We start from the raw sequence: 17,500 nt of genomic DNA, 5'->3' as shown, positions 1-17,500 counted from the left end.
TCATCTTGGATCAGAGGTGACATTATCTTCCTCTGGTGATTTGTAAATACATTTGAGATCTATTTCAAAACTTATTTTGGACGGTAGTGATACTACAAACGCGAAACAGTGAGCTTGTAATTTATGTTTTGGTTCAGTTGTTTACGAAATACAAAGCGGCTTAGCATGCCACATCTTTCAAATAAGCGTGAGGTATTTGAAGTGACAACAACACAGCGAACAGGGTACCGCCAGGTTAACATAGGCAATCTTAGATTATATCTGCTGTTGTGACTTAGAAGTTAGAGTCCATGAAAAAAGACAACTCACACAAGAGTTGACAATACTTTTATTTGTCCCCAATAAATTTTTAATTTTTCGGCGACAATCGATTATGAAAAAAGCAAAATCGATTGTCGCGTCGCTTGAACTTTTCAATCAACTTTCGATTATAATCGATCATCGGCCCACCACTATCATCTAGTGATGATTCATCTTAGAATTTTAGTTGAATTTCAGCATTCTTTTGATCATTTATAAGATCATATGAATGTATGACAGTGCCATGCTTGTTTCTTAGCCAATCTAGTGCTTCTGTTACTGGTAAATAGCTGATAGAGATGATGTAGCGTGCAGCAAGAGTTGTCTAAACTGTGCACATGGCATTAAGAGAAATTTTAGTGGCAAGTCATCGATGTAAAATTCTGAACAGGTCTGAAATTTGAAGCATACTTAAGGAACTCATTTCACTGCTGCATTGTTATGGCAAATTTTGAACCAATCACCCATGGTAAAAGTGAGACCGTAGTGCCAAATTCTGTAAGGGCTGAATGGAGTTAAGCTAAGCATAAGACCCCAAGTACGCATTGCGGACCTTTTTTTTTTTTTTTAATTGAGCTGCCAAACTCTGCAGGAAACACTTTACATTTGGAGGTTTTACGGGGCTACCCTGGTCGCCAGAGGTTACGCTTCTCGTAATACGACCCGCGAAGAAACTCGAGGAGAATATAAATTTCGAGAGCGCTTCACTTGTTATATTTCGACAGCACCCCGAAAGAAATAACCTCTGGAATCCCCACTTCGCGCGTTGGTGATTTGAAAGCCCCAGAGGAGAGTCCATTTGCGTCCTGGAAAACAACGCTCTTTTAAGTTATTAATGTTATAGCTTAGTTTGCGCGCCTTCAAAGGAATGGATAAACCACGAATCTTCGAAAAGAATAGGAGTCTCAGATTTGTAAATCGTGACGGAGGTAAAAACGGCGTTCCACGATACCTTGCTCGTCCCTTTGGTCGTTTTGGTCTCCAGCAGCTTAAATTAAAATAAAACTGCATGAGACATCTTGGATATATTTTGGCAATTTTAATCACCTGTAATATGTTATCATCAAATGATTTTTAAACGTACATGACTAGTGACAAACGTTCCAAGGAGAAGGCGAAAGGGAAATCAAAAACTGACAAGTTAAATAGGTATCATGAAGAATCGAACTTCTACGCATGAAATGGCAGATTGTAAAAACACATTAAGTATTTTTCATGTAACAAATGCAAAAGAATCGTGCAAAAGTTGGAGACAATGCCAGGCTTAAACTTCAGAATACCCGTCTACGATTGCGTGACATTAAATGCCTGCTCCCGTAGTCCCGCAGTCAAAAGAAAAATACTTAAGAAGCTCCCGTAGTCCCGCGGTCGTGTTGTAATCATTAAATTTTAAAAAATTATTTTAGGGCTCAATGAACGTAAGGCTAGTGAAAATATCGCTACCGCAGTCCCGCACTCCCGCAGTGGAAAAAAAAAGAATATTAAATGGGTTCAGAACTAGTGCTCCCGCAGTCCCACAGTCCGGCAGTGGAAAAAAATTAGGCCTAATTATCTTGGAAGAAAAGTATCCTTAACATTCATAACAGCTAACCTTAGGCCTAATTAGGCCTAAAGAAAAGTTTTTAGGCCTTAGGGTAGCTATTATGAATGTTTAGGATGCAAGCGTGCCGTGTCACTCAATCGTGGCCGGGTATTCTGAAGTCGCTCCCAATGCCACTAGGCTTATGCAAACCCAGATTAATTAACGAGACATGAAATTTACATTACCTAGAAGATTATCCCATTTCCTAGTGAAGCTTACCAATCGTTTGCCGCATGTAAATTTTCTTTCCGTTCTTGAAATGGATCTTAAGAGTGGGGCCACAAACCTCCCTTCCTGAGCACACTTCTCCCAGTAGAGTTGTGCTCCCCACCGGCTTGTAGAGATATAAGCTGGAATTGAAATCACATCAAGTTGGTTTATACATCCTTACGACGGCGCAAGAAATCGTCTTCTTGAGTGAATACACCCCTTGGAGGGGATATTTTCAGGTGGTGCAACGACGAGATAGAGCAACACTATGTCAGATCTTACAAAGAATTCTGCTTCCAGGTACCAAGGTGCACACTGATCATTGGGCCGCCTACCGAAACTTGCAACTCACACGTTGCCAACGTTTCTGTCCATTGGGCGGTAGTTCACCAGGACAATTTTGTAGATCCTTTAACAGGAATACACACCCAAGAGGTTGAGTCTGCATGGGCAAGACTGAAGTATTAAATTAAAAGAGAAAAAGGTGTCAGAGGTGGAGAAATTCAATATTTCCTTAATGAAGAGACGTGGAGAGACTGGAGAGGTGTAGGAAATGTATTCAGTAATTTGCGGTTACTATTAGCTCGCTACTATCCCCTTTAACGGTTCGATGGAGTTTTCAGTATCATAACATAGGTGGCATATTTTTTGAAAACTAAAGGGGCTATGTCACGATATATTGACTTCACTGATGATTGTTAAAGGATGTCTTTATTTCAATGCAGACGTAAAGTTATGATGATGTTTGTCAAAAGATATCTGAGACCCTATCGCTGCACGGAGTCTATCCAATGTCTTCTGTTGAAATTTTGGCAAAAAATGTACTATATAAAAATTACTTGCACGTCCTATTTCACATTGGCAGAACTGAATATTTTATGCACAAGTAATGTGAGGTAATCGGGAATTCTTTCTGTTTTTTTTTTTTTTTAATCAGAAAACAGAAAAATCATTGTAAAAACATAGCTCCTTGATTAGAGAGTAGAAATTACATTGTGTTCAGTTGTGAAGCGCGTTCACTTGAAAGTGTTTCAAGGAATTTTATGAATGCAACACGCAATTTTATTATGCACAGATCCTGTAAAGCCATTTGCGAAACAGGGATCACTTTCTTCCAAAATGCTAGTCTTTTATCGTGAAACAATTGTATGAAGTTTCATTCCACAAAATGAGTAGTTTGATTGAATTCTAACAGTTGTAAGTAGAGACTAAAGCTACCTCCATTTCCACAATAATTAAAGTACAAACCAAGTTGCTAGGAGCATTCCATCGTAGTTCTCTAAGGGTGCGTTTTTTTATCCACAACTCTGGAATGAGAATGGCCAGAATGTGAAATGCGCGCGTTTTTCTATTCCGCATTCCTCTTCCGGAACGGATAGAACGCCATTCCATCCATTCTGCTCCCATGGGCAGAATGAACAGAATGTTGCGAATGAAAATCCAAGATGGCGGACGGCAAGATGAGCGCTGCGGATTCAAATACGTCTCTACCGGAGAAAAAAATCAGGTTAACCTTTTGGACACAATGAAACGTTGCTTCTAATTTCATTGTACCAAAAGTACGAGTTTTTTTTCCAGTGATGTTTCGTACAACAACAACATTGTCTGCATAGCCCGTGATTCGAGGGATGTGTCTCCTCTCCTTTGTATATAGGACTCCCAAAACATTCGGCAAATCGAAAATAGTCTCCCTATTTTCTTCCTCCTCGTTATTTACAGGGAAGATTACTGTGATAACGGTTGCAATATCATGATCAGCCTCTTCTCTTCGTCTGCCGCCATATTTGTTACGCAGTGTTTACTCGTGCCAGGACCGCGCATCTCGACTGGCGTTTTTTTATGCAGACAATCCGAATTATTCCTAGCATTCCGTACTAACCATTCTTATTCCAGGGCCCGGGGTTGTTCGAAAGCCGATTAACATAATCCAGGGTTAGCGTGAACTTTGTTTCATGTTTTCCACTTTTTGGTGAAAGTTTCGTTTGCCTTTTTTTGTTTTTCAATATTGACTTCGTCCAATGTAAATTTTTGCCGAATATCAGCGTTGAACAGCATTTGGGAGTAGAGAAATAAACTCCTTGGTTAATTCTTAATCTGTGGTTAGCGTTAACCCATTTACTCCCAGGGGTTCCCCATTGACGAGTAAAATCGTCTTGCGTTAGACAGATACTAAGTATGGCCGGTTTAGGCCGGTTAAGGGTTTTAAAGAGAATTACATTGCAAGAGAATTACATCTCCTGGTGGACGCCTGAAACACACGCCTTTTGGTTCATTTAGACTTGCTCTTATAGAGTAATGATTTCGTTACATCTTGTATTCTATTGTTGTATTTTATAAAATAAACTGAATATTACGCCATTTGTGAGTCCTTGATGCGTATGATCAAACAGACGCACAAATCACCTCATAATTGAAGATTTATTCCTTTATTGTGAATAGACGCAAAGCAATGTGGAATCTATTCTACTTCTCAACATTGCGGTCGTGCGATATGCTAGAAATCTTATTTTTTAAAAGTCGATAATTAAGTAATAACTGTTTTGTAATTTTCCGTCATTTTCACGAAATCCCGTTGCAATGTGGAAGTAGGATATTTGAAGCTTGCACAGCAACCTGGCTGATATTGCAGCCTGCTCTTCAGCTCTTGTAACCTGCCGATGGCCCACCTTCTCGTCTGACAACCTAACTTCTCTATACCTTCTCTTTTTTAACATTTTATCTTTGTTCATCAAGACTTCTGGTCTTTCATCCTTTAGTTCTCCATTTGTTTCATACACTGATGCATTTCTTTGCGAAGTTTCCTTATTTCATTATGTTGAAGGAAATCTTTGGGGGAGGAAAGACTCCTCAACTCCCCTGATGTTTAACTTCTTTATGTGGTGTTCTCGGGTCGATCTTACAGCTCTCGCTCAACTAGTCCTGCTTAACTCTCTATTTGTTAGGTATACAGCTTTTTATATGTTCCCAATCTGACTGAACAATCAAGTGCCAATCACACATGAAAATTACGCCTGCAAAGACGCACTACGCTTGCGCGTCAGCACATTAACAATATTTTTTCCACAACAAAGGAAGTCGTTCGTCTCGACGAGATCTTACAGGTTTGTCAACATCAGACTAGCACGAACGGGGTACGACAAGTTAACCCTTTCAGCCCCGATAGTGCCAAATGGCACTTATAGATTTTACTCTGTCTAACGCCAGACGATTTTACTCGTCAATGGGGAACCCCTCGGGGCTTAAAGGGTTAAAAAAAATTACAAGGAATGAGTGGCAATATCTAGAATTAAACTACACAGCAAATTTACAGAGAAAATGGCGATTTATGATTATTACATAACAGAGTTAAACAGTAGACAAAAGGAGGAAAGGACGAGCGTAAGCGCCGCCTTTCCCATAAATTTATCTAGCACAAGAGTTCCAGGCAGAAATGGACAGTAACTACAATTACATCTTACATTACATTACATTACGTAGCCTTACATTACACTTTTCTCAGTAAGATCGAGAATTTTTCTGCCTGCAGCAATACTTCGCACAGCATTAAGCTGGCCGCCTCGCAAGCCTCGCGTCTTCGCTCGGCTTGCTCATTGTCAATTATGCAAATAAGTGGCGGAGTATTCAGCAGATAAGCTCTATTTTTTTTTCTATTTTATACTTTTCTGTCTGCTCTTTTGGTGGAACAAATTATCCTTACTGTTTTTAGCCTTTAAAAATCTATATTTGTGAAAGAGCAATCGTTTTTTTTAAAATTAGATTAGGATGACGTGGCCTTAGTGATTAAGTAAATTAAAACCCACAATAGGATACTATCAGTAATCATACCAGTGTTTACGATCTCCGAGTTTCGCAGTAAGAGTTTGACAAAACTGTATTACCTTTCTTTGCCCTCTCTGTTGCTGGAGTTCTTTTAAAAGGAAACTATGCCACTATTTCGCGACCTCTCAAAGTGCAGGAATGGTCCACTCTTAATTCAATTAATTCAATGGGTGTCAGTAAAGAAGTGACTGGGTTTTGTGAACAACCTGATCGATTTCCAATGTACAAAGAGTGGAGGAAAGGAAAAAAACTGTGTTTCTTTTTTTGCAACAATTGATAAACAGTTGTTGACAGTTTTATTCTACGAAGACTAGCCTACGAGCAGGCTCCCAGTGGTTCGAAGTACATGAAGAGCATGCTCGACTGCTCAGATGCGCAGGCTAAACAAAGGCGAAAAGGTGTTGTCAGATGCGGTTTCACAGTCAGTGGCCACCTCTTCCTATTTATCTAGTAGGTATAGGGTGCCAAAACCCGATCGAAAAAATCTACTGTACACACATACATATACAGTAAATCGTTGATAAAACGTACTTTAAATTCGTCAAGAATGATCGAGAGGGTATAGCAGTACAAAAGCCCTTAACGCGGAAACACGTGATCTGTCAAAGTAAAAGAATGTTCCGCCCACATCATGATTTAAAGACTATTGGGACGAAGTCGACAAGCGCCATTAATACCGCGTAGTTCATTCCTTCAAAAACAAAGCAGCCATTGAAAATCCCGGAGCAAAGGAGATAGGTAGGTTGTTAGTAAAGGGTAGTATTATGGTTTATTGCACGCTTTTTGTTTAGTGGTCATGAAAAAAAAACCAACAAACAATTATCAGTCCAATTCTTTATCCAATTAAAGAAAATGAATGAATCACCTCTCCTGGCTCCGCGCGCACTTGTAAAATAATAGAAAAAAACAAATTCAGTCTTAAAACATGACTCTACTTGATGAAAAACTTGAATCTTCGTTCCGACTTCAGTACTATAAGCGACTTTCCGAACGAGTCAGAATACAAGAGATGTTATTACTAGTAGTAGCTATCGCTAAGTGCCAACGAAACAGTCAAAATAATACATAGTTTTCAGATTTGTATCAGAGTTCCAAAATACCCAACAGTAGTTGTAATTTTTTTTTCGAAAGTACTGCAACTCAACTTATCTGGTTAGCAATAATACAATAATAGAAATTGCACACTTTGTATCTCCAACAACAATGTAGATGTCAACGTGTTTTGCAATAATATGGAAAGTACTGCAATAATTTTTGAACGGCCGTAATTTTAACAGGAATATACAATAATTGGAACAACTTCAGAATACCTCGCCACAGCTAACCACTATTTTGTTTCCCCTATGCGGCATCTTTTGAACAACGAGACTTAATACAATAGAGCTTATTCTTATTCAATGAAATGCAAATAAGTGGCGGGGAATTCTGAAGTTTAGCCCAATAATTAACTTGAATAAAATCAATGCCATGTAAAAAATCCCCAAAGCGTTTTCAGACTTTTCTGTGTGGAACATGTAACAGGGAATCAAACTATATCGCACATGAAAGTTGTTTCACTTGTAGAATTTTTATTTTGCAAGATACGGCCATGAATCACAAGTCGAATTGATCGCTTAATTGTGTACTTTGCAGACAACATATTTTCTTTGAAAATAAAGTTAAATTGTTCATGACTCAATGGTTACAAAACGAAAAACAAACTGCTCTACATTGACAGTAGCGGCCGATAAGTACACGTACGCCGGTTTAGTCGTGAGATCGTTCACTCAATATAGAAGACGATGGTTCGAAAATAAACATTGAAGAACACTCAAAGCAAGTGTACACAACCAATGGTCAGGGAAATGGGAAAAAATTGTTTTCACTCACTTCCGAACACACGATCATCATTAGTGGCGCGCGTCATGCAAGTTTGGCTATTGACGGTCACACATCAAAACACGCGTTTTCATTGGTCCCCACTAAATCTCCAGGGAATCTTACATTACACTACGTAGCCTTACATTACACTTTTCTCAGCACGATCGAGAATTTTTCTGCCTGCTGCAACACTTCGCACGGCATTAGGCTGGCCGCCTCGCAAGCCTCGCGTCTTCGCTCGGCTGCTCGTTGGCAATTATGCAAATAAGTGGCGGAGTATTCAGCGGATAAGCTCTATTTTTTTTTCTATTTTATACTTTTCTGTCTGCTCTTTTGGTGGAACAAATTTTATCCTCACTGTTTTTAGCCTTTAAAAATCTATATTTGTGAAAGAGCAATCGCTTTTTTTAAAATTAGATTAGAATGACGTGGCCTTAGTGATTAAGTAAATTAAAACCCACAATAGGATACTATAAGTAATCATACTAGTGTTTACGATCTCCGAGTTTCGCAGTAAGAGTTTGACAAAACTGTATTACCTTTCTTTGCCCTCTCTGTTGCTGGAGTTCTTTTAAAAAGAAGCTTTGCCACTATTTCGTCATCTCTCAAAATGCAGGAATGGTCCACTCTTAATTCAATTAATTCAATGGGTGTCAGTAAAGAAGTGACTGGGTTTTGTGAACAACCTGATCGATTTCCAATGTACAAAGAGTGGAGGAAAGGAAAAAAACCGTGTTTCTTTTTTTGCAACAATTGATAAACGGTTGTTGACAGTTTTATTCTACGAAGACTAGCCTACGAGCAGGGTCCCAGTGGTTCGAAGTACTTGAAGAGCATGCTCGACTGCTCAGATGCGCAGGCTAAACAAAGGCGAAAAGGTGTTGTCAGATGCGGTTTCACAGTCAGTGGCCACCTCTTCCTATCATGATTTATCTAAGAGGTATAGGGTGCCAAAACCCGATCGAAAAAATCTACTGTACACACATACATGTACAGTAAATCGTTGATAAAACGTACTTTAAATTCGTCGAGAATGATCGAGAGGGTATAGCAGTACAAAAGCCCATAATGCGGAAACACGTGATCTGTCAAAGTAAAAGAATGTTCCGCCCACATCACGATTTAAAGACTACGCCATTAATACCGCGTAGCTCATTCCTTCAAAAACAAAGCAGCCATTGAAAATCCCGGAGCAAAGGAGATAGGTAGGTTGTTAGTAAAGGGTAGTATTATGGTTTATTGCACGCTTTTTGTTTAGTGGTCATGAAAAAAAAACCAACAAACAATTATCAGTCCAATTCTTTATCCAATTAAAGGAAATGAATGAATCACCTCTCCTGGCTCCGCGCGCACTTGTAAAATAATAGGAAAAAACAAATTCAGTCTTAAAACATGACTCTACTTGATGAAAAACTTGAATCTTCGTTCCGACTTCAGTACTATAAGCGACTTTCCGAACGAGTCAGAATACAAGAGATGTTATTACTAGTAGTAGCTATCGCTAAGTGCCAACGAAACAGTCAAGATAATACATAGTTTTCAGATTTGTATCAGAGTTCCAAAATACCCAACAGTAGTTGTAATTTTTTTTTCGAAAGTACTGCAACTCAACTTATCTGGTTAGCAATAATACAATAATAGAAATTGCACACTTTGTATCTCCAACAACAATGTAGATGTCAACGTGTTTTGCAATAATATGGAAAGTACTGCAATAATTTTTGAACGGCCGTAATTTTAACAGGAATATACAATAATTGGAACAACTTCAGAATACCTCGCCACAGCTAACCACTATTTTGTTTCCCCTATGCGGCATCTTTTGAACAACGAGACTTAATACAATAGAGCTTATTCTTATTCAATGAAATGCAAATAAGTGGCGGGGAATTCTGAAGTTTAGCCCAATAATTAACTTGAATAAAATCAATGCCATGTAAAAAATCCCCAAAGCGTTTTCAGACTTTTCTGTGTGGAACATGTAACAGGGAATCAAACTATATCGCACATGAAAGTTGTTTCACTTGTAGAATTTTTATTTTGCAAGATACGGCCATGAATCACAAGTCGAATTGATCGCTTAATTGTGTACTTTGCAGACAACATATTTTCTTTGAAAATTAAATTAAATTGTTCATGACTCAATGGTTACAAAACGAAAAACAAAGTGCTCTACATTGACAACAGCGGCCGATAAGGACACGTACGCCGGTTTAGTTGTGAGATCGTTCACTCAATATAGAACACGATGGTTCGAAAATAAACATTGAAGAACACTCAAAGCAAGTGTACACAACCAATGGTCAGGGAAATGGGAAAAAATTGTTTTCGCTGACTTCCGAACACAAGATCATCATTAGTGGCGCGCTTCATACAAGTTTGGCTATTGACGTCACACATCAAAACACGCGTTTTCATTGGTCCCCACTAAATCTCCAGGGAATCTTACATTACACTACGTAGCCTTACATTACACTTTTCTCAGCACGATCGAGAATTTTTCTGCCTGCTGCAACACTTCGCACGTCATTAAGCTGACCGCCTCGCAAGCATCGCGTCTTTGCTCGGCTTGCTCTTTGGCAATTATGCAAATAAGTGGCGGAGTATTCAGCAGATAAGCTCTATTTTTGTTTTCTATTTTATACTTTTCTGTCTGCTCTTTTGGTGGAACAAATTTTATCCTCACTGTTTTTAGCCTTTAAAAATCTATATTTGTGAAAGAGCAATCGTTTTTTTTAAAATTAGATTAGGATGACGTGGCCTTAGTGATTAAGTAAATTAAAACCCACAATAGGATACTATAAGTAATCATACCAGTGTTTACGATCTCCGAGTTTCGCAGTAAGAGTTTGACAAAACTGTATTACCTTTCTTTGCACTCTCTGTTGCTGGAGTTCTTTTAAAAAGAAGCTATGCCACTATTTCGTCATCTCTCAAAATGCAGGAATGGTCCACTCTTAATTCAATTAATTCAATGGGTGTCAGTAAAGAGGTGACTGGGTTTTGTGAACAACCTGATCGATATCCAATGTACAAAGAGTGGAGGAAAGGAAAAAAACCGTGTTTCTTTTTTTGCAACAATTGATAAACAGTTGTTGACAGTTTTATTCTACGAAGACTAGCCTACGAGCAGGGTCCCAGTGGTTCGAAGTACATGAAGAGCATGCTCGACTGCTCAGATGCGCAGGCTAAACAAAGGCGAAAAGGTGTTGTCAGATGCGGTTTCACAGTCAGTGGCCACCTCTTCCTATCATGATTTATCTAAGAGGTATAGGGTGCCAAAACCCGATCGAAAAAATCTACTGTACACACATACATGTACAGTAAATCGTTGATAAAACGTACTTTAAATTCGTCGAGAATGATCGAGAGGGTATAGCAGTACAAAAGCCCTTAACGCGGAAACACGTGATCTGCCAAAGTAAAAGAATGTTCCGCCCACATCATGATTTAAAGACCATTGGGACGAAGTCGACAAAGGGCTATTAATACCGCGTAGTTCATTCCTTCAAAAACAAAGCGCCCATTGAAAATCCCGGAGCAAAGGAGATATGTAGGTGTTTAGTTAAGTGTAGTATTATGGTTTATTGCACGCTTTTTGTTTAGTGGTCATGAAAAAAATTCCAACAAACAATTATCAGTCGAATTCTTTATCCAATTAAAGAAAATGAATGAATCACCTCTCCTGTCTTCTGTACAAGAATAGAAAAAACAAATCCAGTTTTAAAACATGATTCTATTTGAGGAAAAACTTGAATCTTCGGTCCGACTTCATTACTATAAGCGACTTTCAGAACGAGCCAGAATACAATAGATGTGTAATAAACGGGTAAACAGGGCAACCGTGAAACGTATACTACGGAACCAAAGTCACTTTTATTACACACACAAAAGCGGTCACTCTCAAAAGCACACACGTTCTAGCGCGCACAAAGCTGTGTCACGTGATACTATGCCTACGGATGTTATTATTATGCAAATAAGTGGCGGAGTATTCAGCAGATAAGCTCTATTTTTTTTTTCTATTTTATACTTTTCTGTCTGCTCTTTTGGTGGAACAAATTTTATCCTCACTGTTTTTAGTCTTTAAAAATCTATATTTGTGAAAGAACAATCGTTGTGTTATTAGATTAGGATGACGTGGCCGCTAACTGTGAAACCGCAGCTGACAACAAAGGCCCTTCATGCACCTCGGATCACCGAGAGCCTGCTCGCAGGCTATAGTCTTCGTTGAATAAAAGGGACAACTATTATCGAGAATTGTTGGAAAATACGAAACAGGATTTGTTTTCCTTTCTTCCAACCGTTTTATGTTGGAAGTCGATATCATGATTGTTCACACACCGTAGTGACCTCTTCACTGACACCCATTAAATTAATGGATCCGTGTACGTGTTGGAATTTGTCACCGCAATGGATTGAAATTCATCGCACAAAAGTAACTTTGAATCCTTAGTATATTTAAGCAATGAAAAGAAAAACGAAAAGATACAATAGGTGTTGGCCGCCTTAAAAATAACTCTACGGCCCAAAAGGGAAAGGGTGCCAAAGTAAAGCCCCGTTGCACTTAGAGAGACCCACACGTCAAGACCAAAGAGCCTATCTGCGACTAACCTAGAATAGGTAAATGAATTTGATCCTTGTTGCAATAAATAAATCATGAGAAAAATTAATTGAATAAGAAAATTGTTCAAATTTTAGTATTTACTTCGAAGATCATTTTAAACACTTAAAATTTCTTTAAGAAACATGATTTTATGTTATTTTAATTAGGAATGTTTAATAACCGTAATTTTTTACTTATCTGCTGCACTTCTGGTATTCTATTTGTAAATTTCCGTTTGTTGAGTGAAAAATTTAACATTTAACAACTGAAGGAATGAAGTGTGTTGAAATATCTACTACCCCAGGCAAGTGTGTCACGGTCATAGGTTAGGAAAGGAGAAATGAGTGAATCAAAGGGAATTGTTCCAAGGAGCATCCTTGAGGTACACGACAGAAAGTACTTACAAAGCTAGAACTTAAATACATTGTTCATAGTGACTATCTACAGGCGACTTTCAAGATGGCCTCCGATGTAAAGAAAGTCATAGCCATGGCGATACCTGTCCACGCATATCATAAAACTAAAATCCTTTCAGTGCTGCCGCAACTTCGAGGCAGCTTTCTAATCGGTTATCGGTATTTCATACATTTAGCCATTCAGTCTCAACATTGCAAAATTATTTGGGAATAAAGAACTGTACAGTATGCACTTACCTGTGACTCGAGATCTATCGTCCTGTGTCTTCATCGCTACACTTTAGCGACAAACATGATGAACTCAACACAGTTCTTTTCATTATTTACTTTTTTATACTGATAAGTCAGAATTGACAAGGATGTTTAATAACCAAAACTAATCCTAACATGACCCTATTTTTTCTCGAGGTTTAATTTAGGCTCCAAACAAGTTTCCTCAGTTCATCTGAGTGCATATTGAACATAAACATAAACACCTTGCAATTGGGCAAATTTATGTACTCCTATCAAATCTCGACCCTTCCCGTTCACTGTAAGCAAACAAAATAGTTTTACTGAAAAATTCAAATACATTCCTATTATACAAGCAAATTTAAGTCCTTCCAATTACTTTACTGCAGAACTAATATTAAATAATTCTCCGCGCTTTTTATCAAGGTCATAAGTTTTACAATTCTCCTAATTACGATCTTGTTTCTGTCAGCTTCCCCCCCCCCCCCCTCCTTTGCCTATACGTATACTTTTAATAAAAGACTTCAAGGTATTATTTGTAAGAACTAGACCCTCCGTGAGGGTACACTGGGTTGCCTGTGGTACGTGCAGCGTTCCAGGCAAATTGTGACTGGCCCACGGGCCGATTACGGGCTTGCAAAAACAAAGCAAAAGGTAATTAAAAAACCATATAATAAACTACTTACTAACCGAGCTAGCTCGAGCCGTACTGGGGAATATTGGCCCTGGGTCGTTTTTGTAGGGACCTCGCTGCGCTCGGTCCGTACTGCCACGACCTCGGCCAATATTTCCCTGGCAGTACGGCCCTCGCGCTCGGTTAGTAAGAAGTTATTAAGGGGTCACCCAGAAGTCATTGCCAAAAAATGTTTTTTTTTTCTCAAAAAATATTTAAAGTTAGGGGGAAAAAATACATCATTTTAAAGCTAAGAAAATAAGCTTTCCAACAGCATACAACTTATTTACAGACAACTGAAACATTTTATAAAAGCGAAAGTTGAACGAAAAATTTAAGAAAAATAACAGTAAAATATGTTTTAAGAATAAAAAGTAACAACACTATCCGACGTTTCGGAGTCAGACATGACCCCATTATCAAGGTTAAAACTGAAATGGACAATTCGCAATTTAAATATAACGGGCGTTAGGTCAAAACAAAGACTTTTGCATAAATGGAAATTAAACGATAGTTGACCCTAAGATATTTACAATTTTTTGCTAGAATACAAAAGGCGAAGGTCAAACAAAAACTTTAGCACGAATGGAATCTGACTGCTTATTTAGTGATGGTTGACGCTCACGTATCAAAAGCATCTCGTGAACGAGACAGTCAAATTTCGATTTGCATTTCTTTAGGATCGTAAAATGTGCTTTAAGTTCAGGTTTGTCCAGATCGTGTTTCGTCTTCATGTGTCGACCAACCGAAGATGATAGGGATTTGTGTTCCTCTATACGCTGATGTAAATGCCTTGTTGCATAACCAATGTAGTCCATATCGTATCGCATAGACCACATTTAAAATAATAAACAACACATTGGTTATTTACAACATTTGGCTTGTTTTCGAGGTGTTTGAGATGACTTTCAATCTTACGATTAATAAACACAGGAACAATCTCGATGGTGTTACTAATTTTAACGCTCAGATCTTTGAGTCGTCTCCGTAGCACGTTAGCTGACTTCTGATCTTTGTACGGTAATACAATACGGACGGTTTTTCCTTGGTATTGCGCTTGTGGTGGTTTCAGGGCATCCGATTGAACATAGTCGACAAAATTCTTAACAGTTCTGTTAATTAGGTCTTCTGGGTATTTAAGGCGTTTGAAGATATTTTTGAGCTTTTCGCACTCATCAGAGAATAATTGCCAACTTGAGGACAACCGATAGGCCCTGTTAAGCATGGTCGTAAGCAGGCCAGTCTTAAAACGATGGTCCACGTGACTATGGTAGTGTAGTAATAAGCCTTTGTCAGTTGATTTTCGGTAGACACAGGTTGATATCCGAGGACCATTCTTATCAAGAAGCATTCCAAGGAAAGGTAGTTTACCATTGGTCGCGATTTCCATGGTGAAATGTAGAGACGGATGAATGCTGTTTAATTCGTCAAGGAAAACATGAGCGGCTGATTCACAAGACATTACGGTAATCGTATCGTCTACGTACCGTCTGTAGTAATCAGGCAGATCTAAATGTTCCTCTATATGACACAAGAAGGCGTTGGCCATTAGGGGGCCTAGGGGGACCCCATGCATACTCCATCTTTCTGTTCGTACAGTTCACCATTATATTGGAAGAGCTGGTGTTTGGTAGCTAATTCTAGCAGTTCGATCAGGTCTGATTTGGTGATATTTAGGTTGTTAGTTTTGTTGAACCAATTGTCACGAAAAGCCTTGGTGGCAAGTATCTCTATCGTCTCGTCCAAAGGCACATTTGTAAACAAAGAAGTTACATCATATGATACTAAAATATCATTCTCGTTAAAATCGAGTTGAGTAACTTCCTCCGCAAATTCAAAAACGTCTGTGATGGTATGATTATTGAGAGAGAGAGGTTTTAGCTTTTCGTCAAGCCATTTTGCCAGCTGGAAGTTGTATGTTCCTGTTGCTGATAGTATGGGTCTAACAGAGAGGTTCTTCTTGTGCGTCTTCGGCAGGCCGTAAAGATGAGCTAAACGCGAGCCCTGTGATAGTAGCGATTCAGCGACTTCCTTGGGGAGTATTCTCTTTATGGCGTTGTTAACAAGTTTCTCTTTTTCTAAGAGGGGATGGTAATACTTGGGCGGTCGACCCTTCGCTTTTGGTCTTTCTGAGCTACTAGGGACGAATTTCGTGCTGTCATCGATGGAGGCTTTGTTGAGAAGCCGGATATACTCAACTTTATCCATAATGACAACCCCTGATCCCTTATCGGGTTTAGTTATTATGATATCATCACGCTGTTTCAACTGTGCTATGGCCTTTACGGCCTGCCAAATCCCTATCATCTCGGTTGGTCGACACATGAAGACGAAACACGATCTGGACAAACCTGAACTTAAAGCACATTTTACGATCCTAAAGAAATGCAAATCGAAATTTGACTGTCTCGTTCACGAGATGCTTTTGATACGTGAGCGTCAACCATCACTAAATAAGCAGTCAGATTCCATTCGTGCTAAAGTTTTTGTTTGACCTTCGCCTTTTGTATTCTAGCAAAAAATTGTAAATATCTTAGGGTCAACTATCGTTTAATTTCCATTATGCAAAAGTCTTTGTTTTGACCTAACGCCCGTTATATTTAAATTGCGAATTGTCCATTTCAGTTTTAACCTTGATAATGGGGTCATGTCTGACTCCAAAACGTCGGATAGTGTTGTTACTTTTTATTCTTAATACGTTTTCTAAATCGATCCTTCTTAAAATATGTTTTCTAGGCAAAATTTGGTCATTTTAGCGCTGATTACGAATTTTTGGATGCAAAACTAATATTTTCTGCAATTTATCTGCTTTCTTGATCGAAAGTTACTGGGCAGCATTGTTAGATTTTTCGTTTATGTTCCCTTTGAAAAAACCATCCATTCTCATTCTCATTCTCGCTGGTTAATAATTAAATAGAAACGGTAAATCGTTATACTATTGGTTAAATATTAACTTCGTTTAATAAAGTCCAGTCCAGAGTCCAGTCCAAAGTCCAGTCCAGAGTCCAGTCGATATTTTCCAGTTGGCCCAATTTGCGACCCATTGCTAACGGCAACGGAAGCGATCGCATTACGAATAATTAACATCTGTTGCCAAAAACCACCCAAATAACCGATCAGTGTAAAACGCAGACTGCAGACTGCAGACTGCAGACTGCAGACTGCAGACTGCAGACCAGGGATAAAATGCAGACTGAGGGTAAAATGCAGACTGCAGACTGCAGACTGCGGGTTAATAAAATAATAATGAAAAAAGAGTTATAAGAGTGTTAGTATGTTAGTAGCCGTTTGTACTTTCACACTGAAACCCCAACACAGCTCCCATCGCTTTGGTTGCCCCACCGCATGTTTTAAATCCGGATTTTTATCGAACTCTGTAAGAATTGAAGCTGTTTGAATCCTTGTTGTTGTTGGAAAAAGGACAGTTTCATTAAGTGAGTTGCTTTTAGGCAAAGAAGTCACCACCCCGTAATTCAACTGTCCATTTTGCTGCACTGAACAAAGTAATCGAGTAATTACCCAATAACTCAATTTATTTTGACACGCATGGCTACAGTACCAATTAACAAAGACAGAGATAACGTGGATTTTGCAACCATTTAACGTTTCAATTCAGTCGGCTTAAGCCAGTATGACTGAGGTGTAAAAATTTCTTATTAGGATCCTTTCATTTGCTTTCGTGTACGTTATGTTTATCCTTTAGTTCACAAGCTCGTTACTGGGTTGCCTATGGGCAAACCCAGTCGAGGTCTACGTTTAGTTTGTTTGTTTTATTTATTTATTTTTTGTTTTATTTTTATTTT

General features: G+C 38.7%; 3 protein-coding genes across 5 annotated transcripts in view; 1 reads left to right on the top strand and 2 right to left on the bottom strand.

Annotated features, from left to right (window-relative positions):
- The first annotated feature begins 6,566 nt into the window (after positions 1-6,566).
- LOC137977761 (uncharacterized) overlaps positions 6,567-17,500 on the top strand; it is a 40,441-nt gene continuing 29,507 nt past the window's right edge. The window contains exon 1 of one of the 3 annotated variants that reach the window (XM_068825088.1): positions 6,567-6,649. The gene's annotated coding sequence lies outside the window, so the exon portion shown is untranslated. Of the gene's footprint in view, positions 6,650-8,927; positions 8,977-12,240; positions 12,395-17,500 lie in introns of those variants that run through there. The other 2 variants (XM_068825087.1, XM_068825089.1) reach the window with 2 other exon arrangements.
- On the bottom strand, positions 14,470-15,246 carry LOC137976766 (uncharacterized). Its single transcript, XM_068824111.1, has one exon. The coding sequence runs from the start codon at positions 15,244-15,246 to the stop codon at positions 14,470-14,472; it is 777 nt and encodes a 258-aa protein (XP_068680212.1).
- Positions 15,255-16,004, bottom strand: LOC137976765 (uncharacterized). The gene has a single exon (XM_068824110.1). The coding sequence runs from the start codon at positions 16,002-16,004 to the stop codon at positions 15,255-15,257; it is 750 nt and encodes a 249-aa protein (XP_068680211.1).

This window comes from Montipora foliosa, chromosome 11 (assembly GCF_036669935.1).
Source record: "Montipora foliosa isolate CH-2021 chromosome 11, ASM3666993v2, whole genome shotgun sequence".
Classification (NCBI taxonomy): domain Eukaryota; kingdom Metazoa; phylum Cnidaria; class Anthozoa; order Scleractinia; family Acroporidae; genus Montipora; species Montipora foliosa.
The sequence above is the reverse complement of the archived record's forward strand: the minus strand, read 5'-3'. Positions and strand labels throughout refer to the sequence as shown.

Excerpts from the sequence above, each read along its gene's own strand:
- LOC137976766 (XM_068824111.1), bottom strand. The coding sequence starts at position 15,246 with ATGGCCAACGCCTTCTTGTGTCATATAGAGGAACATTTAGATCTGCCT.
- LOC137976765 (XM_068824110.1), bottom strand. The coding sequence starts at position 16,004 with ATGATAGGGATTTGGCAGGCCGTAAAGGCCATAGCACAGTTGAAACAG.